The sequence below is a fragment of the Anas platyrhynchos genome, chromosome 1 (assembly GCF_047663525.1).
Source record: "Anas platyrhynchos isolate ZD024472 breed Pekin duck chromosome 1, IASCAAS_PekinDuck_T2T, whole genome shotgun sequence".
NCBI classification, from domain to species: domain Eukaryota; kingdom Metazoa; phylum Chordata; class Aves; order Anseriformes; family Anatidae; genus Anas; species Anas platyrhynchos.
Window position 1 is genome coordinate 204,356,834 of NC_092587.1, and position 25,759 is coordinate 204,382,592.

Genomic DNA, 25,759 nt, shown 5'->3' on the forward strand with positions numbered 1-25,759 from the left:
AGGTTGAGGGAAGGAACCCTCAATATCTTTCCCAGCAGGCTGGAAAGGAGGGGGAGATGCTGATACCCCTGCAGGAGGCAGAGCTGGGAGCAAACACCAGGTCAGCTGCTTCTTCCCCTCCCTACTCCAGCCTATCCTCGCTGCCCAGCCTCCGCTGAGGTTTTCCGGCTTCTAAAAATATGCAGCCTTTAATTAAAGCATCCGTCTTGCTTGCCAGGGCAAAAATATCTTGTCGCAGAGCTGGGGACTACCCGAGCTCGCAGGTGACCAGCCTGGCTGGGTTGTCCTGGCCCTGGTGGTATCTGACACCGGGTTTTAGTCCATCACGCCTCAAATCTGGCTGACAGAAGCTTCAGGAAGCTGGCATGAAGCCCTCCTCGGATTTTCCAAGCCCAAAGTCACCCTGTGCCTTCTCCTCCTCCATGGGGACACTCGTGCTGTGTTTCAGCTGTCCTGGAGATGACCTGGAGGTCGTGGGGGCTCACACTGTGCGTGGGATCTCGCCTGCCTCCTCCCATGCAGAGGGCTTCAGAAAGACTATTTGAGTAATAAAAATCACCAGGAAAATGGGAGGGAGCTAAAATTTGGGAGCTGAGGAGTACTGGTAGGGACAAGGTGACACAGTGCTGGGAACATCATGTGAATGGGGCATCCCCAAGGAATTTAGAGAACCCAGGTTCCCATCACCTGAAGGACACCAAAGGAACATCCATTAGCCAAGGCTTTTCTCCTACAGGTCCTAAACTTGCTGTTCATGAGCAGGCAAAGCCCTGGTGGGATGCTGCTGCTATTTATTCTTTAGTTGCAACAGCTCCACATGCCTTAGCCCCCCCCACAAAAGGTCCCCACCCCTCGGGAAGCAGTGCTGAGCCCATACCCACATGTCTCACCTCCAAAAGCTCTGCAGTCTGGCACCAAGCAGCTCTGCACGCCAAGCCACCGCTCATCTTCCCACCCCTGGAGACTTGTAAAACAGCTCACGGATACTCCTCGCACCACAAACCCACCCTTTCAACCCTGCTTCCCCCATAGCACCCCATTTCCCAAATTTGTTAAATCCACGAAGACCTTCCCACCAAGCTTTGGAGCAGATCCTGGAGTGGGAAATTTGATCTGGATGGACCCATGTCCGTAAATTCCTTTGAATCAGCTTGCCTGGACATAGTGAAACCCTCAAGCCTTTGCCCTAGTGCAAACAGAGCCTAATGAGCCAAAAAACATCGTTTTGGAGGAGCAACACCCACAATTCTGGTAGGGCTGAGCAAAGGGAGATGCCACCGAGGACTGGGAGCGACGTGCAGCTCTGTACTTTGGACTCAACTGCCCTCCAAGCACTAAGGCAATAAATCCGAGGGATCTGGGTTTATTCTCCTCCAAATCACTTTATTATATTGTGACTAATCACAAAGCCTTACAATGCTGCCGAGATTCTTTAAAAAAAAACAAACACAAACAAACAACAAAACTAATACAGCGACGGTATTTGCCAGCTTTTGCTAAGACTTGTTTATCTAGCAGCTAGCGTGAGATTACACCAGGAAATCTTGCAGTCTTCAATTGGATTGTCACATTGGGTTTTAAATTTACCACAGTGGTGCAAAGACGGTGATTTTAACAGTGTATGATCCCCGTAACATTGCATCTACGTACGGATTTATAAAATTAAACCACTTTTTTTTAATTACATTTTTCTGCCAGCAGAAAATAATTCTCTTAAAAAGGCAAGAGCCACTAAAAAACACCCCCTTCCTCCCAGACTGCCCCCATCTTGCACTGTCCCAATTGCTATTCCCATGTGGGTCTCCGTCCCGTTGCCTTTTTAAGAAAATCTCCGTGTTTCTTGTGAACGTGAAGGCTGGTCGAGCCCTTCAAAAGCTCACTGAAGGGGCAAAGCCCCCAGCACTGAAAGAAAGGGTTAAAATCCCACCCTAAGGTCCCCAATCAGAACAGGAGATGGATGAAAACGTGGGAGAGGGATTTCAGTATCCAAAGTAAGGCGTTGTATCCAGGTTCAGGTTCAGCCCCCCTGGCAGTGGCTGGCTTTTATGGGCTCAGCTGTTTTCCACCACCCCCAGAGCTTTGGGCAATGTGTTTTCCTTCTGCTAAAGCCTTTGAGGGTGTGAGGATGAAGCCCGAGCTCCTCCCAGCACTCCCAAGGAGGGTTGTGGGCTGGGTTTATGCCCCCATCGTCTTTGCACAGACCTCCCTAAACCTGTCTTGAACACTTAAAATTCACCCTGATGCAAGGCTGGGTGTAGATCAGCCTGAGCAGGACACCCTACACAATTTCCCTTCCCATCCCCGGGGCAGAGAGTGTGGGATTTGGGCTGGACTGAGCAGACACCTCCATGGGAGATGCTCCATCGAGTAGGTTGAAGGCTTCACACCCAGCATTGAGTGCTGCCTTCCCCTGCTCTCTTCTGGCCCGGAGATGTGGAAGAGATGTAGACTTGGAGGAGAAGTGGTTGTGGATGAGATGTGGACATGGGTGAGATGTGAATTAGATGTGGACATGGATGAGACGTGGACGTGGATGAGATGTGGATCTGGGTGAGATGTGGACATGGATTAGATGTGGATGTAGAAGAGACATGGACTTGGATGAGACGTGGGATGCCAGGGGCTCCCCCGTGCTTTGCCAGCATCTCAGAGTGAAGGAAAAATAAAGCTTTGAGGACCAGGTTTTTCATCAGGTTTCAGTTGGCAGCCAGGGAGCTGTGGGAGAGAAAAAAAAAAGCCACAATGCTAGAATAAAATCAACCCCAAGATCCTTCCCCTAATAGTCAAATTGCTCCAGGGTTGCAGGCATCAGTGTTAATTCTTCCCTCAGCACGTTCTGGAAATTGCCTGACACGAGCCCAGCTGAGTCGCAGATGTTGAGTTCAGACGGGGAATGTCAGCCTAGAAACAGCTTCCTCTGAAGTCCTTGGGGTCTGCGTCTTGGCTCGATAAGGTCATTGAGATGAGAATCCTTGTCAAAATTTCCTCCCAGGCTCATTCGGAAAGGAAGGAGGGAGTTGGTTTTCTTCCAAAGCGAGGCTCCACGATCGCTTTGCAGCTCGGTTAATTTGCTTCATGGGAGGCTGGTGCCCGGGTGTTGGCAGACCCCTCTCTCCCCACTCCTCTTGCTTTGCTGCACATCATCTCCAGGCAACAAAAGGTTGAAAAGACAGGAGGCTGCCAAGGCTGGACCTAAAGCAATTTGACATGGAAAGGATCAAGATGGCAAAATAGGGAGAAAAGAGTGGGAAAAGTTCTCTACTTCCTCCAGGTTCATTGCACATCTATGCAAACAACATGTAAAAACCAGCACATTAGGAGCACCCTGCCTTCAGGTTTGTCTGGAAATGCTTCTTCAGACTGAAAGTGCACGGCAGGGAACAGGGTGCTGCTAATGAAGGCAACATCCAGAAGGCACTTCTTGGGGAATAATAATTAAAAAAAGGGGGAGGGTGAAGCGCGGGGTCGTAAGCCAACAGCTACGGAGCTGGGATGTTTTGGTGTGCGCTCTGGAGAGGCGTAGCTGTGCTCCTGCAGGCGTGTCTGGGGCAGGAAGGTTTGCTCCAGAGCAGCTCTTCTGCCCTGGGACACGCAGAGCAGCTCAGTCCCATTCTCCCACAGGGCTGCGTGCTGGCCCTCAGCACCCCGGGGTGCAATCTGGAGCCTGCAGGGGAGGCGGGCTGGGTTTGGCGAATGTATAAAATCCACGAACAATCAAGTCTTGGCATGTACAAATATATAAATTATCAACAGTTTTACAAAAGGCACACTGCAAGCCATCTCAGTCCGACACCTGTACAAACCCCGCGGCCCCCCACCCTCCCACCCCAGCTCCCCCATCCCTTTTTTCTCCTCTTTCATCACAAAACGTAAGGTGCTGCTGCTACGGCCCCGTGGCTGTCGTGACAGCTGAGGACCTCTTTTTTGGTCGCCCCAATTTGTCGGTGGTACTGTCCTTCTTTGATGGTCTTAAGACACTGTACGTTCTTCCCCAGGGTGATGCTTTTGATGGAGGGCAGGTATTTCAGCACAGTCTTTGGCAAGGATGCCGTGCCTGTCCCAGAGAGGTTGAGCTCCTGTAGGGAGTTCAAGCCAAAGACAACGTCGGCAGTCAGTGACCTCAAATCGGGATTGCTGGATAAATCCAGAACTTGGAGGGCTGGCAATTCCTTGAAACCATACGGAGATAACTCTCTGAAGCCACGCAGGCCGCTGAGGGATAAATGAATCAAATCCGTCAGCCCCACGAAGTCTCCTTTCTCAATCTTGACTAGAGGGTTCCCATCGAGATTTAAGTATCGGAGGGGAATGCCCTGGAGGTTGGGCACAGACGTTAGCCTGTTTCCAGAAAGATTTAAGTTCTGGATGTTGGGGATGCTCTTCTCGCGGTGCCTGGTAATTGTGCTGAGCATGTTATTGGATAGATCCACATTCAGGGGTTTTCCTTGACCTTTGGAAGCAAAAACGTCCATTGCTATATCCAAAAGCTTGTTATTGCTCAAATCTATGTCACCCAGAGGAGAACTGGAGAAACAGTCCTCTGGAAGGACTTCCAGAGAGTTGTGACTCAGATCCAAAGACTCCAGGTAGCGAAGCCTGGAGAAGGTTGTGGAGGAAATCTTGGCAATTTTATTGTAGCTCAGGTCAAGGCTCACCAGGGTGGTGTATCCGGGGCCAGTGAGCATCGATTCATTGATTGTTTCCAGTTTGTTTGAAGACAGATCCAAGTAGGAGGTATCCAGAGGGATTGGGACGGGAACGATGTGCGAGCCTATGCCGCTGCAATCCACTTTGGTCAGGCTAAAGCTGTCGAAGAGACCAAAGCTTTCCACTTCACAGTGGCAGCCGGGGAAGCAGGTTTTGGTGGTACCAAAACAGGGAAGGAGAAGCAGCAGGTTGAACCAGGCTGTGAACTGCATTGTTGACCTGGAGAACAAGAAAGTAGATTTAATTGCCTTTACTTTACTGAAGGCACATAATGGTTTGAGTTCTGTCTTCACAAAGAGAAAGACTAAGTACACCCTTAAATAGCATGGATGCCCCAAACACCGTGTTTCTCGTGTTATGAACCCCAGTGGGAACTTAATGGAGGAAGAAAACGGGTCAACAGCCTTTGCAGAAATAACCAAGTTAACATACAATTGGAAATTCGCTGTAAGAGCAACAGGCTGCCTTCAAGCAAAATCTACACAACGTGCACCCTGTCAGCTAGACTCTTCAACATGAGGCTAAATGGCAGCTCTGAGCCTTTTCACAGCCCAGAGGACTTCAGCACCCAGATCTCACCATGTCCCACCCAGAGGTCAGGGCATCCACGGGTGTTTTGGGAGCACCTGGCTTCAAGAGAAACCAGGTTGAGAGAAACCAGGTAGCAGAAATCATTTAGGCTGTGCGTTCAGTGAGAGCTTTAGGCATCCAAAATGCCCATCAAAGCAGGGAAAACCAAAACTGTTCAAATTTCCTATAGGTGACAGAGGGAATGGCATCATCAGAGCATCCTCCAAGAGGAACGCCTCTAGATGGTGGCAGGCAGGACAAAACCCACTGCTCCCTCAAAGGCATCAAGTGGGGAGAGCCAATTTGTTTCGTGTAGACTCCCTGGGGAGTGTTCGCTAATTACATTAAGTATTCTCCCTGATTAATGCTGCCAGCAAGCGAGGAGCTCTCTCCACCCCTCTGGTTTTGACCTTCCTCCCTCTGAGACATTTCTGCCCCTCCGTTGCTGAAAAGGGCTGATCTGCAGGTCCCCTGCTTTGCTCCCCTTTTCAGATCACATCCTAACAGCTCAGCCACAGGTAAATGTAACCGCATGGTTTCCAGAGCCAGACAAAAACCCTTCAGCTTTGCCCCTTGAGGGTAAATCCAGCATGGTCATCCTGGCCCCATGCTTCTTCTCAGGAGACCCACCAGGGCTGACTTGCCAACAGGCAATAGAAGTGCAAAAGGAAAAATGTATTTACAAAAATATCACCCCGATCACTGGTATGACTTGTCTGGGAGCAACTCCCAGCCCTCCTGAAAACAGAATTTGGGACTCGGACCAAAAAGCCTGCAACCAGAGCATTGCTAAAGGCCAACACGCGATCCTCTGGGGTACATTATTCTGCAGAAACAACAAAAAAGCTGTAAGATGAGCCCTAGTCTCATCTCATCTCAATGGTTTCTTGAGAAAACACACGTGTCTGCAGACGGGATGCAGGGGATAGGAGGGGATAGGGCTGCTTTCTGCAGACACGCGTCCAGATATCCCTTTCTTAATGACACCAAGGTTGATCCACCCTGTTTCTCTGCATACAGACCACAGCTTGCTCCATTTTGTAGCCACTCCTAAACTAAAAGCTGTTTTTAATATATATATTTTTTAAACACACTGAAACGTTCCATTACCAGGGGAAATGAGAGCAGTGGGGAGCCCATTGGAAAATAATTTAAAAAAAAATAAAAATGTTAAACGTTTCACCTATGGTGGAGCACCTGCACCAGTGTCACCTCAGTCTCCTGGTGGCTCTTCTCCCATTTCCCTCCCAGTGTCTATTCCAACTCAAGATCTCAACAGGGAAAGTGCCTCCTAAATCCTCCTTTGAAACTCCAGCTCAGTTCCTCCTGGCATCCCGTTGGCTTTGGTGGGAGCTGGATCAGACCCCATCAGGTGCTTATGTGGCGGCCGTTTCCTTTTCCCTCCTGGCAGCAGCACCCTAAAATCTCCCTTTTGGGCTTTGGGATTGCTTTGCAGATGAGATACGATCTGTTACTACCAGATAAAAAGTCCCTTACGGAGCAGCACGAAACACTCCTCGGCTAACAAGCCACTTGGCCAGTTCTCCTAAAAGATAGGAGAAATTAAGGTGCTGGTCACCTTCCAGTCCAAGGAAGAGACTCTTGTATTGCCAGATAATCAAGGAAGAGCTTAGTCAGGTACGGGCATGCTTTATTGCTGCATGGAGCAATCGATACAGCTCTTTGAAACGGGGCAGGAAACATGCCACAGGCATTTACAGTTCATCTGCGTACAGTGTGTATTTGAAACCGCATCAAATTGCCTTTGGACGCCTGCCTACGAGCTGCTCTGTTGATAGAGGCAGGGAGCCAAGGTATCCCCTCGCGAAAGAGAAACGAGTTGTCCTCCTGCAGCACTGGGGACGTTCACCCGGAGGCAACACCACGGCCCAGAAATCTCCAGCCCCAGCGCCTGGGACGGTGACCGAGAAAAGGGAAAAGCCACCAGGAGAAGACGACCACCCCTTGGGTTGGTTTCCCTCGCTTTCCTCGGGGAGCTTTTCCCTTCTGATTTTAAAAACAGATCACAGAGGAAACCTGGGTCTGGGGTGCAGGAGGGGAAAGCCCTGCTGTGGTGGTGTTGAGAAGTCCCACTTCCCACTGCACTCGTTTTCCTCCCTCTGCTATCCCCTAAACCCTTTTCTCACTGCTCCAGTGATCCACAGCTGAGACTTTGCCACCTCATGGATCCAGAGAATCATTTAGGATGGAAAAGACCATTAAGATCATCAAGTCCACCCATCACCCAACACTACCAAGTCCATGTCCCTAAGCACCCCATCCACATGTCTCTTAGATACCTCCAGGGATGGTGACCCCACCACGGCCCTGGGCAGCCTGTTCCAATCCCTTAAGGACCTTTTCCATGAAGAAATTCTTCCTGATATCCAATTTAAACCTCACAAAGAAATCTGCTTCCCACCCCGGAGGGATCTGCAGTCACATCCCACCCTGAATAGAAGCCTACACCTCAGGGACTCATCCTCTCATTGGGGTTGAGGAGATGCAGGTGATCTTTGAGTAGACACCCCAGGTTGTCTGTATGATAGGGTGAAGAGAAAGAAATTGCTCCAGAATGGGGTGAAACCCACCAAAGACGAGACCCATGCTCACCCATCCAACAAAAACTAACCTTTTTTTCCCCATTGGGGGTTAGTTTTCCAGCAAATTTTCCTGCCCAGCTGCAGGATTACAGGAATGGGGAGAAGAGGTGGTCCCCAAGCAGAGCAGATCTGTGTCTCAGGCACAGATGTGGGTAGTTTCCTTTTTTTTTTTTGTGAATTTGCAGCTTAAACTGGAGCATTCTGGCTTAAGAGCAAATATAGCAGCCTTTCAGGGCAAGAGGCAAAGGGGAAGGGCAGGAGTCCCGCTCCTGCAAATAAAGCGACTGCTTTAGCGGAGGGTGGAGGAGTTGTGCAAGCATCAATATTTCATCGAGGCAAAAGTTTCGGGGATTCTCTTCAGCCTCCTGCATCAGCCAAGAGAACAAAAGGCAAAATCTTCATAGGAAGGCCCACGAGGCCCACTTGGCTGCCTCTAGCAGAGGGGGGCAGGGGAAAGGGAACGCTATTGGAAAATGTAGCGAGCTGCATGGGATATGATAGAAGCCATAAATCCTCCAGGCTGCTGAAGAAAAGGAGGGGAAAAAAATAAAAAAGAGAGAGAAAAAGTTGGCTCTTTCTCTATAAATACTTGGGAGGCTCCAAGACGCAGCTGGGACGGCAGCTCCGCAGTGCCAGGATGCTCCTGAGGCGCTTCTTAAACAACAGAACTCCTTCGGAGAGTTTTTTTTTTTTTAATGTTTTCCTTAATTATTGTGTCAAACAAGATCAGGTGGGGCGCAGCACCAGTGCCAGCCGCAGTTCTCCGGTTTGGGCTCCAGCGGGCTGAGCCCGAGTGACGCCGCAGCTGCAATCACAGCCAGGTCTCTGGATCCCAAACAGCAGCGTGAGCACACAACAAAACTGGCTCCAACCAGCCTACGAGAGCATTAATCCCCTGTCTCACATCACGCACTCCTCCCGTGATAAAGAAACTGCTGCTGACAACTTTTCTCTCTTTTTTTTTTTTTCCATGAACCCATCAAAAGTAAAGGTCATCCAGGTTTTTGCTCTTCCCTTTTGCTCTTTCCCCCATGTGCAAAGAGCTGCGTGTGCCCCCTCTGCAAAGCTCATTAAACCAATCTGTGCTTCTGTATGGGGGAGTTCTGGTGTAGATGGGACCTGTAGATGTAAAATTTCTGGTTTTAGCTGTTTTGGGGTCCTGGTTTTGCACTTGTGTCTTCCTACACTTAGGAAGAGAGTTAGTGAGATCCAACATATCTGTTCGTGAGGTTTGATCCTGCATTTATTTCAATGGGTTCGGGAGTTCATGGAGTTACCGTAGGTGCTGGTGACAGCAGGATGGGGGCTTGTCTCTTGGCACTTCTAAATTCAGCCTGATTTATCAGTCCCCTCTATCAGGAGCCGTTGCTTGAGTTGCTTTTGGGCAATACGTTATCAGAGATGGTTTTACCAGAGTGAAGTGCCTCTCAGCCCCTGGGACAGCAGAATTAGCCCTTGTGGCCCTGGGTAAAGAGGCACCGAGGGCATGAAGAGGAGCTGAAATCATCCCATGGATGTTTTTTGCTCACTTGGGAAAATCAGGATTAAATACAGGGCAGGAGAAGGGGAAAAAAAAAATTACAAATTCCTTTCCATTTTCTGATATTAAATGTAAGCCCGCCTCGTTTGCATCCAGTCAACAGCCCCACCGCCAAGGGGGAGTCGTTAGCAAGTAATTAACCCAGTGGGGTTGGGAATCCAGACTATGAGACAATTTTAGGCAATAGGCCTATATTTTGGGGATGGAAATAACCGCATTGTCAAGTCTATCATTGCAAGACTTGGATCTCACCAAAAAGCAGGGAATTTGGGGTGAGGAGAGCCAAAAGGGCCAAGACCCCACTCTTTGTTTCACCCCAGAGCTTCCAAATTTCCATCTGTTTTTGTCACCTCCAAGCATGGAGCAGCAACTGAGCCAAAAAACAATTTACCCACATCCCAGAACTGTTCTCCATCCTTCAGGGTGATTTTTATGGGCATCACAGGTGATGGGATGGCTAAGACGAGCAACAACAAAGCCAGACAAACCTTTAAGCATCAGAAGCGCTTTGCAAGCCCAAAGATAAACCAAGCAGCCCCTCAGCCCACCAGAAGAAGACACGTGGGGACGGTCAGGAGGGAGCCAAGCACCTCCAAACCCCACAGCAGCATCACACCATGGGTTTGGTGTCACTGGTTTCAGCGACACCCCTTGCTCAGCTCAAACACCCTCTCTTTTTTTTAGTCAGACGCATCTCCTTTCTTCACAAAAGAAATTGAGAGCCCTGTTAAAATAATCTTTTCTCTTACTGTTTATGTCATGAATCCCAGCTGCTCTGCAAGAGGCCAGGGGTGATTTATCATCCCAGGGCTCGAACCACTCACAGTTTATTCCACTTCGGCAACCCCAGGAGGAAACCGAGGTGCGGGGTGGTGTATTTTTGGCTCCAACAAGGGGATACCTGCACGGGCAGGTTTGCCAGCCCACGGGGCGCCTTCCAGCTGATTTTACATCCATCCCCTGCCGAAATAGGGCCGGGAGCAACATGCCTCCAAAATATGTGTCATGGGAGCTCCCGGGGATTTCACGCCAGGCTCTAAGAGGTCGCTGCAAACTCCAGCACATTTGCGATGAATTCCCAAAACTGCCCCCAAATCCACCTTCCCTCTCAGCCATAACCTCTCTCGGGTTATAACCACTCCTCTTGGTGGGGAGAAAAAGTCTCCCGTGGCTTTTTGGAATTAATTTTGCTCAGGTGAGCTTTGTTTGTGCCCGGAGGAGGCGTTTCTGAAGCTACACACGCAAGAGCATTTTGGGCGCTCCATTGCCTCCTGACCATGCCTGCCCCAGGACTGCTCAGCTTTTGGAGCATCTCCACTTTGGCACGGGCTGGTCCGTGGAAACTGGGAGCACCACCACCAGCAGGCTGCTTCCCAGCAGCTCACAGTGTGTGGGCTCAAATGGGGTACCCCAAAAAATGCAGGATTTCAGGGTTTTCAGGGAACATCCTTCCCCTCCTGTCCTGCCATTCCCGGTGTCAGGACGTCAGAGCAAATAAACCAACTAGCTGATGTGAATTTTTCAAGTGCAAAATACCTTTTTTTTTTTTTTTTTTGCATTTCATGCTTTATTTAAGGCTCTTATTTTTTAGGCTAGCCAATTATTGAAAGCTAAAAGGATCCTAGGAAGTTGCTCCTCCAGCCCCAGCCCTTTACGATGCTCTCCCACACCTGCCTCCCAGCCTCAGCCGGTCCCGCTACCAGCTCCTGCTGTGTCCGTGCTCCTTCATAACACTCCAGCTCCTGGAGACATGATATAATCCAAGAGGAATGCGCTCTGGGATGCTCCCCATGCACCAGACCAGGGAGAAACATTAAGAGGTACAGCACGGGGAGAGAAAGCCTCCTACACTCCTTCTTTTAACTGTTCCCGGAGCTGTTTGGCCACGTTGCGCACCCGGAGCAGGTAGCTCACCCTTATCCTCCTGCATCTCCAAGGGCTTTCTCCTTCAAGCTGAAAGAGCTTTCCTCCAACAGGTCGCTGGCCAAAATCAAAGGAAAAGCCCAGGGAAAAGAAATCCCCTGAGGGCAGAGCCTCCAGCCCCAAGGGGAGGGATTTAAGAGGACCCCATGCAGATTTATCTCCCCAAAAGGCAGCAGCTCCCAACCTCCCATCTCCTCACCACCCTCCCAGGGCTGCTGGCTTCAATAAGGGAGAGCAAATCAGGGAGGCAACGTTAGGCTGGATGCCCTTTGGTGCTGCCTTGGCCAGCCCGGGATTTCTTTGTGGGCTTTTTTTTATTATTATTACTTTTTATTTTTCCCCGCGCAATGAGCTCCAGGCCCCTTCGCCGCCCGTGGCTGTCAGCGTGCAGCTGCAGACCCTCCACGGAGGAGATAATAAATACAATCCTGGTCGTTATTGTTGCAAACAGCACAGCTGGAGGGAGGCTCCTGTCTCCTTCCTCTCCTGGCATCCTCCCCTGCCCCCAAATAATTCTTACAACGTGACCGCTGCGCACAATGGGCTGCTCGGCGTGGTGGCCACCCTGCAGAGCATCTCTGAGGGATTTGGGAGCTGCCCCCACCCCGGCGAAGGATGTGAGATATTTGCTACGCCCAGCAGGTCTCCTGCAAGATTTGGAAAGGGTTTTGGGGAGGGGAAGGGGGTTTGGGTAAGGCTGACAAAGGCTTCACCAGCAGGGCATCATCCCCACCGTGGTTCCTACACCAGATGCTGCTCGACTGCCCCTGTAACGTGGTGTTGTGGTGTCTCTTTAGCTCTTTTCCTCTTCTTCATGGCCTGCCTCTCCAGGGGACTCTGCCCCATGCCCTGGCTCTGCTCTGTCCCCATCCCTGTCCCATTCCTCAGTGACCCCTCTGCTACGCCACGATGACCCATGTCACCCAGGGCGCACAAAACCACCCAGCATTTACCATTTAACCCTGCTTTAAGCCAAATCCTAACCTGATTTGACCTGATTTTGCTGAGCAATGCTTCCACCCAGAGCACGAACCCAACCATGTTCAAAGTCACCCCGTGATCCTGCGATCCCATGAGCTGGAGATGTCCTACAAAGAGCCTGCTCCAGGGTAGAGGCACCATACCTTGGTGGTCACTGAGCCTTTGCACCTGTATTAAATGGCTTTGGAGGAACTGCCTCCTCCATCCTAGTGTGGGAAACCTCCCTGTGTCCCTGCTTAGGGCAGGTTTTGGGAAGAAAGAGGGGATTTTGGGGCTGGGGTTACATTCTGCCCCACCTGGAGAGCTTTGGCTGTGGTGGGGGTGTGGAATCACAGCTGCCTGACCCGTGTGCCACAGCAGGGCTCTGCTTTTAAGTCTGATTTTTTTCCCGATGATCTCGTGTTCAAAGTCAAATTAGAAAGTCTTATTTCTTTCCCCTGCAGCTCACCTTTGAGAAAAAAAAATCTTCAAGGATCTACAGCGATTCCTGACAGAGGAATTAGAGCCCTTCATCCCCAAGTCACCTGCTGGCTCCTGTCTATAGGAGGTCCCCCGCTTTTCTCCCATGAGTGGGGACCCCTCTTCCTCCAGGAGGACTTTCCCTCACCCCTAAAAACCATCTCTGCTCCCCTCTCCCACCCATCACAACTCAGGAATCAAACGGGAAGGCGACAAGTCAGCATCACAGACAGCTAAAAAGAAGCTGGCGAGGGGGAAAGGGGAAGGAAAAGAAACCCCGCGGATACCAGAGCTCAGCTCTTACACTGAGCACATGGCCCTCTGCTTGGCTGCAGAGGAGATAAAGTGCTTTTTTTTTTTTTCTGCTTTTTTCTTTTTTTTTTCCAGTTTGCCACCGCTCCAACAGGCTGTTGGGAGCCTGGTTAATGCTAGGCAGGAATGTCCAGCGCTCAGCAGCCAGGTTGAGTTAATCTCTTGCAGCCTTTCCCGAGCAGGGGGAGGCCAGGGTGATTCCCAGAGCAGGCATTTTCCTCCCCCCCACCCTCCACCCCTCCTTGCTGCACAGCTTCCAGGAAATTTAAAAAATAAATAAAAAATTAGTAATAAATTGCAGCAGGAATGAGAAATCTCAAGGCTTCCCCTGTAATGAATGGCGCTGAGCCGTGCCTGCTCATCCGTTCGCCGCCACGGGTCCAGGTGCCAAGTTTTGATACAAGAAAGGGCTTGCTCGAGCCAGCCTTTATCTCTTCCCGGCCCCCAACATCTCCACGTTTGTTCGTTTCGGAAGTTTCTTTTGATACCCTGCCAGGCTGCCAGCACCGCTGCGGCTGCTGCGTGCCCGCTCCCCGGGGGCGCCGGGGGTCAGGAGGGCTGCGGACAAGGATGCTTTGTCTTAAATCCCCCCCTCCAGCCTCTGCTTGTCCCCACCAGCCGGGCAGGGAGGAGGGAGAAGAGAGGGAAAGAAGAAAAAAAAGCACTTAGGGATGGAGGGAAAAGTGTAAACCTCCGAAGCCGGGGCCTCACCTCCTTTTCCCAGCTCCGTCTCGCGCCGGGGTGGCACCCGCTGCTTCTGGCTGCTGGGGGGAGAGCACAGGATGCTCCTTCCTCTATTAGGAAAAAAATAAATACAAAAGCTTTTACATTTTTGCTTTCCTTTTCTCCCATCCTTTTTTTTTTTTTTTTTCTTATTTTTTTTTCTTTCCTTGGAGCCAAGCTGGAAAAAGAGGGGTGCTGCAGACCCCTCGCAGCCTTTCCCTCTCCAGAAAATGAAGGTCCCCTGGGGGTGTCGGTCACATTCTCATCCCCCCCAGGCATTTTTCCATTGCTCCCTACTGCCTCTTGGAGCAAAACCCCTGATTCCTTCCCAGCGGGGTGTCTCCCACAGCACCCAACCTGCCCCGAGCTGCTCACCCCATGCACCAGCTGCCTCCGGGACCGGAGACTGGTGGTGGCTGAGCTCAGGACCCCGTTTATAAACCACGTGTGAGCAAGCACCTCCTGTGTCCCGTGGCCTCTCCGGGGCTGGGGCTGGCTCCCAGGGGATATAAAGACACTGGAGGCCGGTGTGCAGAGGGCGTAGTGGTGGCCACGACCCACTTTGCCTTCATTTTCGCTTCCTGGAGCAGCCACACGACTTTAACTCTGCAAATCCTCCTGGGAACGTACCAGGCTCCCTCCAGTCCTCTCAGCCTCTCCTTATTGCCAGGAAAACCACCGAGGCGTTGCTCTAAATCTGCCTTTCCACCGCGCTACCGCCGCAATAACGCCCCGCGCGCCTCCAGCCGGGCTCCGGAGCGGGGCTCAATGCAAGATTTCAGCCACGGGCACCGGCTGCTTTCCGCAGAGCAATGGCACAGTGTCCGCGGGAGACAAGTTTCCCACTGTAACTCCAGTGAATGCGCTTATTCAGGCTCACGGCAGCTGATTTAGCACGGCAGGCACCCGGGGAAATCTTTCAGCTCCAAGCCGCCACCAACGCTGCTCGGCTCGGCTCTCGCAGGGTTCTCACTGCTCTGGGGCTCAAACACCTTCAATTAAATCATTTTGGGGCTTTGCCCCACAAATTAACCACGATGGGGAACGGCTGCAAGGCCACTTCCCAACGCCTTGACTCTTTTCTCCATCCTCCACCCTTCCCTCCATCCTCGCTGCTCCCTGCTCGGGCTCATCCCTGGCGGAGGAGCGAAGTTTCCTTTTGTCTGGAGAGGGCCGACACGTGTTGTGGGTGACTGCCCTAATAAATCTGCCGGGCTCCGGGGCTTTTAACGCCTCCGGCATTAATAAGAAGTTTCCATGGAGCTGCTTAAAAGTTTACAGGGTGTGTGTGTGTGCGCGCGTTAGCAGGGGAACCCCGTGCTTTCTGACCTCCTGCTTCAAAAGTCACAACCGGCAGCCTTTTTTTTTTCTTTTTTTCCTTTTTTCCCAAGAAGAGAACCCGACAAACAAATAAATCCTGGGTTGCTTCCTCTCCCTTCCCCCCCTCCTTCCCAAACACACCTTCCCCTCCAGCTTAATCCACTTAGAGGCAGGGGAAATTCCCGGGTGGGGAGCTTTGCCTTGTCCTTATCTGAGCCCCCCTGCACCTCCTCGCCCCATCCCAAATCCCCCCCCCCCCCATTTTTTAAGCTTTGCCTAAGCTTCCCCCCCCAATTTTTCTCCCCTTACCTTTTAGGGTGAGCAGCGAGCCCCTACGAGCTCCTACAGCACGCGAACCCGAAGGGGGAAAAAAAAATTTAAAAAAAGGAAAAAAAAAGAAAAAACACCAAAAAAAAAAAAAGAAAAACCCCAAAGGCTCCCCGCTGGAGAGGGGAGGGAGGAAGGCAGACAGGGAGCCCTGTGTGAAATCAAAGCCCTGAAGCTGGGCACGGGAGGCGGTGCGGAGCCTCCAGCTGCTGCTCGGATTACTTTGCAGCCGTGGCAAGCCCGATTGCTCCGCAGCCACCATTGCACGGGGAAGGAGAAGGGGGAAAAAATAATAAAAAATAAATATAAAATAAAATAAAACCCAAACCCGGCCGGAGCCGCGCGTCCTGCCCCGGCTGCAGCTTGCGGGGAGGGAACGGGCAGGACTCGGGGTGGATGGGGGGGGTCGGACGAGGCTCCGCACCCCAAATCCCCCCCTTTTGGGATGCCAGGGGTGGGGGGAAAGTGGTTTTCCTCCCCGCCGGAGCTCCGTGCTTCCCCTCTCCAGACACCCCATCTCTGCGTTTTTGGAGAGGCTGAGGTCCCACGCGGGGCAAAAAGTCGTGGCACCCCAAAAGTTTCCTCGCTCGGAGGTGTTGGGGGGGGGGCAGGAGACCCCCCCCAGCTCGGCTTTGAGCATCCCCGGGGAGGCTCAGCACCCTCCCGGCCCCCCCATACAGCGAGCTCCCCCTTCTCCAGAATGGGGAATTGGGGATGGGGAGGGGGCTGCTGCTTTGTCGGCTGCCTGTAAACGTGGGGAGGGGATTGGAGGGGGTCGTGGGGTGGGGGGGGGGACACTCACCGGGGCCGGGGTCGGTTCCCACCCCGGGGCTGCTTCCCACGGCCACGCAGCGCCGGTTCCCACGACGGGGAGCGGGCGCCGCCGGCAGCCGGCAAGAGCAAAGCCTGGGGGCCGGGTGTCCCCTTCCTCCCTCCTCCTTCTCCTCCTCCTCCTCCTCCTTCTTCTCCTCCCTCCTCCTTCTTCTTCTCCTCCTCCTCCAAGGCGTGCAGCTGGCCGGGCAGGCGGGCTGCCCCCTTCCCCGCAGGAGGAGGGAGGAGGGAGCTCAACAGATGGCTGCACACAAGGGAACATCTGGGAGGAGGAGGAGGAGGAGGAGGAAGGAGGCAGGAGGCAGGACTTGTGCTCGGCTGGGCGACTGGCAGACCCCACTTCTCTTTTTCTTTTTTTTTTTTTTTTTTCCCTTAAAAAAAAGGGGGAGGTCTCCAGCTGGCATCTGCTGCCCTGCATCCCCCTCCCTGGGTACAACCCTTTGTAACCCCGTTGCTTTTGTGGGCTTGGTCCAGAATTACCCTCAGCCCAATTTCCAGTCCTTCGTGTATTATGGCAGTGGGTCCTGTTCCCAAACACCTCCTGTACACAGTTTTCCAGGGACAGGTTCAGATTCGGCACCCCAAGGTGCTGAGCAGGACAAGGCAGCACCGAGGGCTGAGCACCCAGACCAGCCCCCAGCTGCTGCAGGGGCTAAGAAATCCTATGATGCATTCCCTGACATGGGATAGAGCCCAAAAAATCAGGCAAAACCTCACAGTCTGGGGAGCAGAGAGCCAGGACCAGTTTGCTGTAGGATGGGCAGTCTATGGGGATTATCCGAGGAGGCTGGAAAAGAGCAGCCCCGTGCCTGAGTTTCTTGACTGTTGGGTTTACGACCCAATGGTGCTGTAGTCCCAAAGCTGCGGCAGGTCCCGAGCTGTGTGCTTGCTGGTTTCTTCAAGAATTTTTGCTGGGAAGGCGCAGCCAGGTTCTTTGGTGCTTTGAAACGCCCCGTGCCAATGACCAAAGTGTGCTCAGTTTGAGATGAGGTTTGAGTTTGGGAATCACCATCGGTTGGTAAGCGCTCTCCCAAGGGGAGGACGGAGGAAATCTGTGCTCAGGACCCAGCTGCACCCAGCATTTTGGGGGAAAACCTTGGGAAAACCCCTGTCTGGGTGGTGATTTTCCAGCTGAAGCTGGCAGTGGTACCTCCAGCCGTGCGCGCTCTGCTCTCAGGCTCCATTCCCTGAGGCCTCTGCACTGTTCATTTTTATAACTCTGGGCAGGGGAAGTTGCTGGGCTGAAAGCTTTTGTTTAATTTTTCCATTTTGTTCATTTTTTCCACTCCTCGTGATAGGCCTTTGCCATGCCAGGCTTGGCCTCAGCAAAGCAAGATGCCAGTTCGAGGCTGGGGGAATTGGGAATTCAGATCTGCAGCTGAGACAAACGTGAGCACTGCCAGGGCTGGGGATTTGAAACGAAGAAGTGAGAAACAGGATCCTGGCTTAAAACCTCTGAATTTTGCTAAAGAAGGATCTTTAATTTTTGTTTTCTTTATTTGAAGCCTAGAACGAGCATGCTTTGCAATAGCTGCTGGACACGAGAAAATTGAGTGCTCAGAAATGTTGTTGCTCAGATGTAGCAATAATGAACTGAGAGGTGTTCTCCTTGAACTTCTAATTCTCGGAAAAGAGATTTTAATAAAATTTCCCCGTTGGCCAAACCCAGAGGTTGACAACGGGCTGGCAATGTAGGTCTGGGTGATCTGGCAGGGATTGGCCCAGGTGTGTTGCTAACACAAAATTATCCCTCGCGTTCTTCTGGCAGACTTGGAGGGATGCTCCCTACAGATCCCACCCAGTTAATCATCATGATAACACCAAGTTCATTTTCATTCAGGTGTAACATCACTTTTCCTATCACGTTTTCTATTTTTTATTTTATTTTATTTTATTTTATTTTATTTTATTTTATTTTATTTTATTTTATTTTATTTTATTTTATTTTATTTTATTTTATTTTATTTTATTTTAATTTTTTGCATTTTGAGTATTTGCATTTTCTCAAAGGGTTTTCCCAGAGCTCTGTGGTCCCATGGGCTGAACTTTTGTCAAGTAGAGCCCCCCATGCTGTGCTTGGCCAAACTTCCCCACCTGTCTTAGACAGATTGCTGCCTAAATACACTATGGTGGGATGAAAGATGGGGATAGAAAAGGACCTGCCCAAGGTCATGCAGCACCAGATGACACCAGGACCTCAGCTGGGGTTTTAGGCACTGCTGTAGCTTGAGTTACTTTCCCTTTTTTGCCTGGGGAAAGTAGATGAGAGCAGTTCCACCACAATACTTCAAGTTCAGCTGATTTAAAGGCCAAGTTATCATACAATTTTGCTAGCACATGTTGATCTCTGTCCTGTCCCTCACTCCAATTTTTCCTCCGTTGCTGTCTCCAGATGTGAGCTCAGCTTCTCACGAGCACAGATGATTCACATTCAGTTTGCTTTTTGGCCCTGCAGCCCCAAACAGCATCACTCCAAAGAATAACCCTCGTACACTGCTGCTGAGGAGACCCAAACAGGTCTGGAAATCATAAGGTGTCCTCTCCTGGATCATCTCCCTCAGGACTGTGCTGAGCCTGGCTCTGCCCCATGTTCACCGTCTCAGTTCCGTGTTTCTCATTGTTTGATGAAATCCTGCCTGGTTTGGCACGATAAAAGTTTGATGAAATCCTGCCTGCTTTGGCATGATAAAATCCAGGCAACTCTTCAGCCAAGGGAGAGAGAGATCTGAGTCACTCTGACTTTCTCCTGCATAAGTTCCGATAGACACATTCCAGGAAAGGAGTTAAAGGGTGAATGAAGATGACATAAGATGGATTAGTAAGAAGAGCCAGTGCTGGAGTTTTGCCCTGTGATGTCTGAATCCCTCCCTGAAATCTCATTTCCCTTCCTCTTCTTATGCAATCCCAGGAAAGGTGAAAGCCACAGAGCCAGACGGGTGCCCTACAATCCCCAGCTCTGATCTTCTGCCCCATGACCCCCTCCCCTGTTATTCCTACAGGGTATTCCTGCAGCCCTACCACAAGAGATGTAGGGCTAGCTGACAGCTGTAGGAACATTTATTTCCCTTCCTTTTGGGAGTCCTGCACTAAGCCAAAACTGAACGTCTATAATACCAAACATCTACAGTTCCTGCCCAGGGAAGTGACATTGGTGGTAGGATGATGGTTGGACCAGGTGATCTTGAAGGTCTTTCCCAACCTCATTGTCTAAATGTGGGATTTTGCCTCTCTGGCTGTATTTGCTGCTCCTGGGAAGTGGGTGGCTGTCTCCCAGCAAGCTGCTTACTGGACTGCGTGTCTCCTTTCTCTATATTTTGAGTCTCTCGTTGCAGATATTGACTTCCCTTTGACACGGGTCAATATTTAGCTCTTGAGTTAATAAATACTGAAATTTACTTGGATGAAATCAATGAGTCCTAAGCTTTTTCTGCTATCACTCATGGGCAGGCCCTGGGGCCAATGGGTGGGAAAACCCTGTCATGCTTTCCAGACCTGTTTCTGCAAAGTTATTTGCTGATTGAGTTAATTCTGGTCGTGAAAGCTCACATCCTCAGCTGTGTCAAATGCTACCTGGAGTCAACATGGTTTGTAAAATCACATGGAGAAGAAAGCAAAGCACATGAATTTTTAAAAATTATTATTTTTATTTTTTTATTTTTCTCTGTTTTGTTTGAACAGCCTCATGTTGGCATCAGCAGATCAGTCTGTAGGTTGAAGGGGTGTTTGGGCATCTTTATAACGCCACCCAGGGGCTTCCACTCTGTCCCTCTTTGGGTCCTCAGGCCCTCAGAGGTTTCAACATCTCTCGTTCCCATGTAAAGTGGTTGGAATCAGAAGGCCTTCAAGAAGGTGGAAATCACTGAAAATCAAAGCCAGGCTGTGTGGTGGCCCATACTCACCCCATTAATCCATACTGAAAGAGTCTGGGGGTGCGTTCAGGGAACAAGCATCCTACCTGGATGCTGCAAACTACTTTGGGTATCTCATCACCTAAAAGGGCATTGAAGCATGGGAGGAGACCTTTTATCCAGATAATCAGAAACCTGAACGTCCTCTCAGAGGACAGCCTGGAAAATAGCACTCATTTACATTGACAAGGCGAGAGCTAACAAGAAATAAGGTGTGCACTTTGTATAAAGACTACAAGGGCGGTTCTCAAGATGCAAACTCAGAATGATTTAGTTTAGAGGTTACCTCAGGAGGTCTTTGGTCCAAAACACCAAAATTAGGTCCAATTTTCATCCCAGAAAACTCTTAAAATCTCACTTAATGTTTTTCAGTTGCAAAAACTCTGTTCACTTCAGCTCTGCAGAAAATTATGAGTTTCACTCAACACCTGTGACCTTTGTTGAATGTGTGGGTGCAAGGATGTTGCTGCAACAAGCCCTGCAGCAACATGTGTTGTGGAAAAAAAATTAAGGAGAAAATCAACAATATTTAACTATTTTAAATGCTGCAGTTAGAGAAAGTAATGTCCATAAGCACTGAAACCTGGTGTCCCAGACCCATGCACATTTTTCATCTTGCAGGACTCCCAGTTCCTCCCAGCATCCCAGGTGGTTTTGGCTAGAAAGGGACAAGTAAAAAATTGCTTTTCCATTAGTGGGCCAATTTACATGGACTAATTTACCTTTAATTCATTCTCATTTAATTTGCATTTCATTCTCCTTTCCATGGTTGCTGATATTCATGAAGCCTGTTGGAAATTCATACCCCTTCAGAGTGGCAAAGACACTTTCCAAAATGTGGGGTGATACTGCCCAACAGGCTGAAAAGTTTTGATGTTTAATGGCTAACCAAAATGTCAACCTGGGCATCCTTTTGTTCATGAACCAGTCTAAGAGGGCAAAATAACTCCAGACCCAGTAAAAAGCAGCATTTTTTCCCCTATTTTTCTGCTTTTCTCTGGCTAACCTGAAACGGTTATGAAAGCTTTTTTCCTTCTCCTTTTAACTTGAAAAATAAAATTCACCCATGCACAGAAGCCTTGGAAGCAAGTTTTTAGCCCAGAGCACAAATCATTACCTGATGAAATTTGCCTTTGAGAGGCCAAATTTGAAAAGAAAACATTGACTTAGGGTGCTTTTGCTTGTCACTTGAGAAGATTAAACACCAAATAGTCGGAAATAAAGACAACAGGAGGCCAAATACTGGGAAAAGCTTCTTAAAAGTAAAGACTTTCATCTGTGGAATTGCCTGCTGAGGGAAGCGAGGGATGCCGTGGTTGCCGATACTTTTAAAGTTGGATTAGGAAAAGAATGAAAACATCTACCGCCTAATATTTAGACCCCATTTCTTGTAATTTTAATGAAAATATGCTGACTGCAGAGGCGCAGCCTTCTCCCTTATCTGTCTGCTAATCACTCTCTCCTTCCTCTGAAGCTACCTATAATGTCCATTGCTATGGTAACCGAGCATGGTATGTACCACAGACGAGACGACATATGCATCTTTTCCTGCTTTAATAGCTCCTCTGATGAGGCAGCAGCCTTCCTTCACTGCCGAGCTCCCCAAAGGATGCTCTGACTTCGGTGGGATCGCATCTCCGGGTGGGCAGCCACACCGTTCACCCACACCAGCACCAGGACTTCGGGGTGTGAGGTGTAAACCTCCTCTGAGGTTTAATTACATGTCGTTTTAGCTCCCTGACAAGAAAATATTTTGAAAGAAGCAACGTTCGGCGAGATTCAAGTGTAATTACCCAATAGCTAAACATGCCCGGAGACACGGGAGTTATTGCATTCTCGGCTTTGTCGGGCAGGTCAGTCATTAAAGTTTAACAAATGAAGCCAATATTTTATCTCAGCGAGTTTGCAGCAGCTAGCATTGATCCGGCCGCTGTTCGTTCATGCTGCCCTTCCAAAATGCATACCCATCAATACCCAGCAGCCTTGTGAAACCCGAGGACAGGCTTATAATGAAGCGAGCAGACAGTTGTGAGCAGCGCTTAGATTTACACCACCTCGCAAAGTCAGCAGCGGAGCGGGCTTCAAGGTTTAGTGGTAAAAGCAGAAGCTGGTCTTGACCATCACAGAAAGATGTGTGGGGTGGTATCAGCTCCTAACACAGCCTGTCTCTGCTGTGGAGTCCCTAAGGAACAAGAGCTTTGGACTTTTTTTTTGTATGGTCAGAGGCAGAAATATCAGAAGCTCTTGCTGAGATGACGGTCTAATTAGTAAGAGACATCATCTTCCATAAAGAGCTTCTTTTCCCTTTCCACAGGGCCAAGCACACCCTGAATTAGATGGGAAGAGGGCACGGAGAGGGAAAGGGACTTGCTGGAGCCCCTGACATCGACCTGGCTTCACCTCTGGCTTGGCCAGGGTGACTTGAAGAGATGCTCTACCCAAATGCATGGTGTAAATGCTGGGGAGGGAAAAGAGCTTAGGTGAGCTGAAGCTGCCCCTGGAGCATGGACAACAGGGTAAAAATGGGGCAGTGATACATTACAGCTGGAAATGACACATTTCCTGCCTCTAGTTGGGAAATAAAACTAGTAAGGCATGGATATAATGGCCCAGAAATCTCTCCTAATCCTTCGAGGGCTATCATTATTTCATATCTGCGTGCAAAATCGCATCAGTTTGTTGGGTTTCCTCCTTCTATCCCCCTTTACTCTTTCTCTGCCTTCAGCCAAGCCCCCCAGGAGCTTTCTTCCCCCCCAGATCCCAAACCTCCAGCCCTTTTGTTTCCTCTGCAGCCTGCTGATGACTCAGAGCGTGCACAGAGTGGGCTCCACGGGAGAGAAAAGCCGCACTTTCTTACCCAGTAATGAAGGCACCCGAGGTACCCTGAGATAAAAAGGTGAGGCAGATCAGGCAGCTCTGTTTTACTGGGAGGCACGTTCACGGTAATCAGCGGTGCTTTGAGGTTGAAACACCTGAAGTGCCTCTTTTCTGGGCCAGCAGGGCTTGTGCACGCTATTCCTGCTAAGGTACAAACCCCTATTTGTGCACGCCAGCTGTAACGAGGCTGCATTTCCAACAGAGCTGGCTCTCTCCTCTGATTGTCTTTCCCTCTGAATGGTACAGAAATTTCGCTGCTGTCTCTGCCTGTAACCTCCTCCCACTGAGTGTTTTGGTTGGGCTGCTGTACTCTGTTGTCCGAGTTGTTTGTGGCTTGAGATGTTATTGCAAAAAACTGGTTTCTTAGAAAAAAGGCTGAACATACAGATTTGGAGCAAGGAGAAGCTCTGGCTTACATGGTGAGACCCCAATAGGACAGGTGTCCCTAGTGGCTTCTTGGCTTCTTTGTTCCTTCTGTCCTTCAAACAGTGTGATGAGGTTGAAAGGCCTCAGATGGACTGCAGCTTCTTGGACACCAATTTTCTCATCTTGGACACCAATTTTCTCATCGTTTCTGGTTACAAATGGACCATTTCTGATTGTAGATGCAATCACACGAGGCACCTCCTGAGTCTAGCAGCAACGAGATCCATCCCATTCCTCTTCTTCCTGCTGTGGGTAAGCCACCGACAGGACAAGCTGTTTTTTCTTTCCACCCACACATTTTCTGGTGTCAACAGAAAAAATAGCATTTTTTTTTGGCACTTCACAGTTTTTTTTATGTAGCAGGAGCCTTAGTGCTTCAGCTCCCAGGTTGTCTCCTCAGGGTTCATATTGACAGGGTCCAATCTATAAGCTTGAAAATCTATTTTTTTTAAACAGAGTCAGGTTGATTTTCTTGAAAATGCTTTAGAAAGCATAAATTTTGCCCATGTAGACAACACAGGAAAGCAGGTGCCAAAGGATGGGTGAAGCAGACAGAGACTTTGATGGGTCTGTATATATAAATCTGGGGTTTAGTCCCTTCTGACTGCCCATACAATAACCCAGGTAGCCCACAGGAGCTGGAATGACTGTCAGCAAGCAATTGCTGGTGGTTGACAGCCTCTTTTCTAAGCCATGACGATCTTATTTGAATGTATTTCCATGGTATTCTGCCATCTCTTTGCTTTCTACCTTACCTCCACCATCTTTTGGCTCTTGAGTGTCCTTGAGTCCTTGAGTGTCCTCATCTCTTGACTCTTGAGTCTTCTCCTCTTGCTTCACCATTAATCTTAAGATTGCTCTGCTTTGGGCCTGCTATGGCCCAAAGTCATCCATGGCTCCTCCTGTTTGATACCTGCTCCAATAAAGGCAGGTGATCCCATTGTCCAGGCAGTGCTGTTGGTTTCTTGGACTGATACCGCTCTCAGATATTCCCTTGTTCCAACACCATGACATTCTGTGCAACAGTACGAGATAAAGAATAAGTGTTTAAAACCTTTTTTTTTGGGAGTAAGCCCTCGTGCTGCTCAAGGAATACAAATTAAACTTTTTGTTCTCTTTCTGCATCTTTTTTTTTCTTTTTTCTTTTTTTTTTTTTTTTTCCACTTCAATTGCTGGCCTTTCTGTGACATTAACTTCAGCATTCAGTGGAAGTTCCTGTTAACAAAAGTATTTTTACAATGTGTGAAGACCATCATCTGCGGATTGCTTGGTGCCTTTTGCATAAGATAAGGATCTTAACGGTATAACACCCATTGTCACGACATTCATCTCAGCTTTAATTGTTACTGCACTGTAAGGGAAGGTGAGGCAACGTTAACAGTTACTCTGTGCAGCCTAAAACCAGACTTGAAGTGGTTGCTTAACTTTCTTCCTGCTCTTATTGCTTTACAGAGCAACGACCGTTACAATGCTTTGAGCTGAAACACGTATATTTTGGTAATTTCTATGACACTTCTCTCAAAGTCATAACAAGCATCCTCAAAAGCACCTTTAATCTCCGTCCTCGCTCCTTTTCAACCCACAATCAAAAGACCAACATTTTATCTACCCCCCTCTCACACTTCAGCATTTTTTACCCATAACTTACCTTAATCAGTCAGTAATTAATTCCACTGTGATTTTTTCCTACTACCCTGTAACATATATCTTTACAGTTTCACTGGTAGCAGTGATGTGTGTTATTTTTTACCAATTATCTGATACCTCCTCTTTTTCTTAGTCACAGGGTGACCTCTAACAGCACCGGGACATCCTTCATATAAGGATGAAGAGGACTGTTGCTGCTACCTAGTCCTTTCTACTTCTTCATCTTATTTTGGCTCAGGGTAGACAGCTTTTTTTGTCACGCAAGCTATGCTGTTGAGCATGGTGTAGTGTGATAGTATCCAGATAGATGAGAATGATCAGCAAAATGCTCTTTCCACAGCTCCACCTTCTCATTCACATTTGGTCTCAGCCCACCAGGACTTCTGGTGCTCCTAGCATTGTCCCAGTGCTGTTCCCATGGAACATAATCTTTTAACACCTCAGTTTCACTCTTGTTCTCCTGGTGTTTCTCTTCGTTGTTGGGGTTTTCTCTACCGTGAAAGGGTTTACTTGCTCAGCCTTTGGAGATTTTCTTCTGCTTTGTTTTGTGCTTTTCTTTCCACTCTCCCATAATCCTTGGCTCTGTTTGTATTTTCCCTCTAATG

General features: G+C 49.5%; 1 protein-coding gene across 4 annotated transcripts; it reads right to left on the reverse strand.

Moving 5' to 3' along the window:
* Positions 1 to 1,362: 1,362 nt before the first annotated feature.
* Positions 1,363 to 16,595, reverse strand: TSKU (tsukushi, small leucine rich proteoglycan). 4 transcript variants are annotated; one of them, XM_027466455.3, is made up of 4 exons: positions 16,268 to 16,398; positions 15,448 to 15,480; positions 13,807 to 13,889; positions 1,363 to 4,926 (listed from the first exon to the last, which is right to left on the reverse strand). In XM_027466455.3, the coding sequence occupies exon 4, from the start codon at positions 4,917 to 4,919 to the stop codon at positions 3,861 to 3,863; it is 1,059 nt and encodes a 352-aa protein (XP_027322256.2). In that variant the 5' UTR covers positions 4,920 to 4,926; positions 13,807 to 13,889; positions 15,448 to 15,480; positions 16,268 to 16,398; the 3' UTR covers positions 1,363 to 3,860. The 4 variants fall into 4 exon arrangements, with proteins under 4 accessions (XP_027322256.2, XP_027322246.3, XP_027322254.2 ...); XM_027466445.3 differs by lacking the exon at positions 15,448 to 15,480 and having other exon boundaries at positions 16,268 to 16,595; XM_027466453.3 differs by lacking the exons at positions 15,448 to 15,480; positions 16,268 to 16,398 and adding an exon at positions 14,194 to 15,277.
* Positions 16,596 to 25,759: the final 9,164 nt, after the last annotated feature.

What these genes read in the sequence shown, in the direction of transcription:
- TSKU (XM_027466445.3), bottom strand. Translation starts at nt 16,558, where the DNA reads ATGTTCCCTTGTGTGCAGCCATCTGTTGAGCTCCCTCCTCCCTCCTCC. An exon ending in GGGAACCGACCCCGGCCCCG is followed by an intron (nt 13,890 to 16,267) that starts GTGAGTGTCCCC and finishes TTTTCCTAATAG; the next exon opens with AGGAAGGAGCATCCTGTGCT. An exon ending in GACGGAGCTGGGAAAAGGAG is followed by an intron (nt 4,927 to 13,806) that starts GTGAGGCCCCGG and finishes CTTGTTCTCCAG; the next exon opens with GTCAACAATGCAGTTCACAG.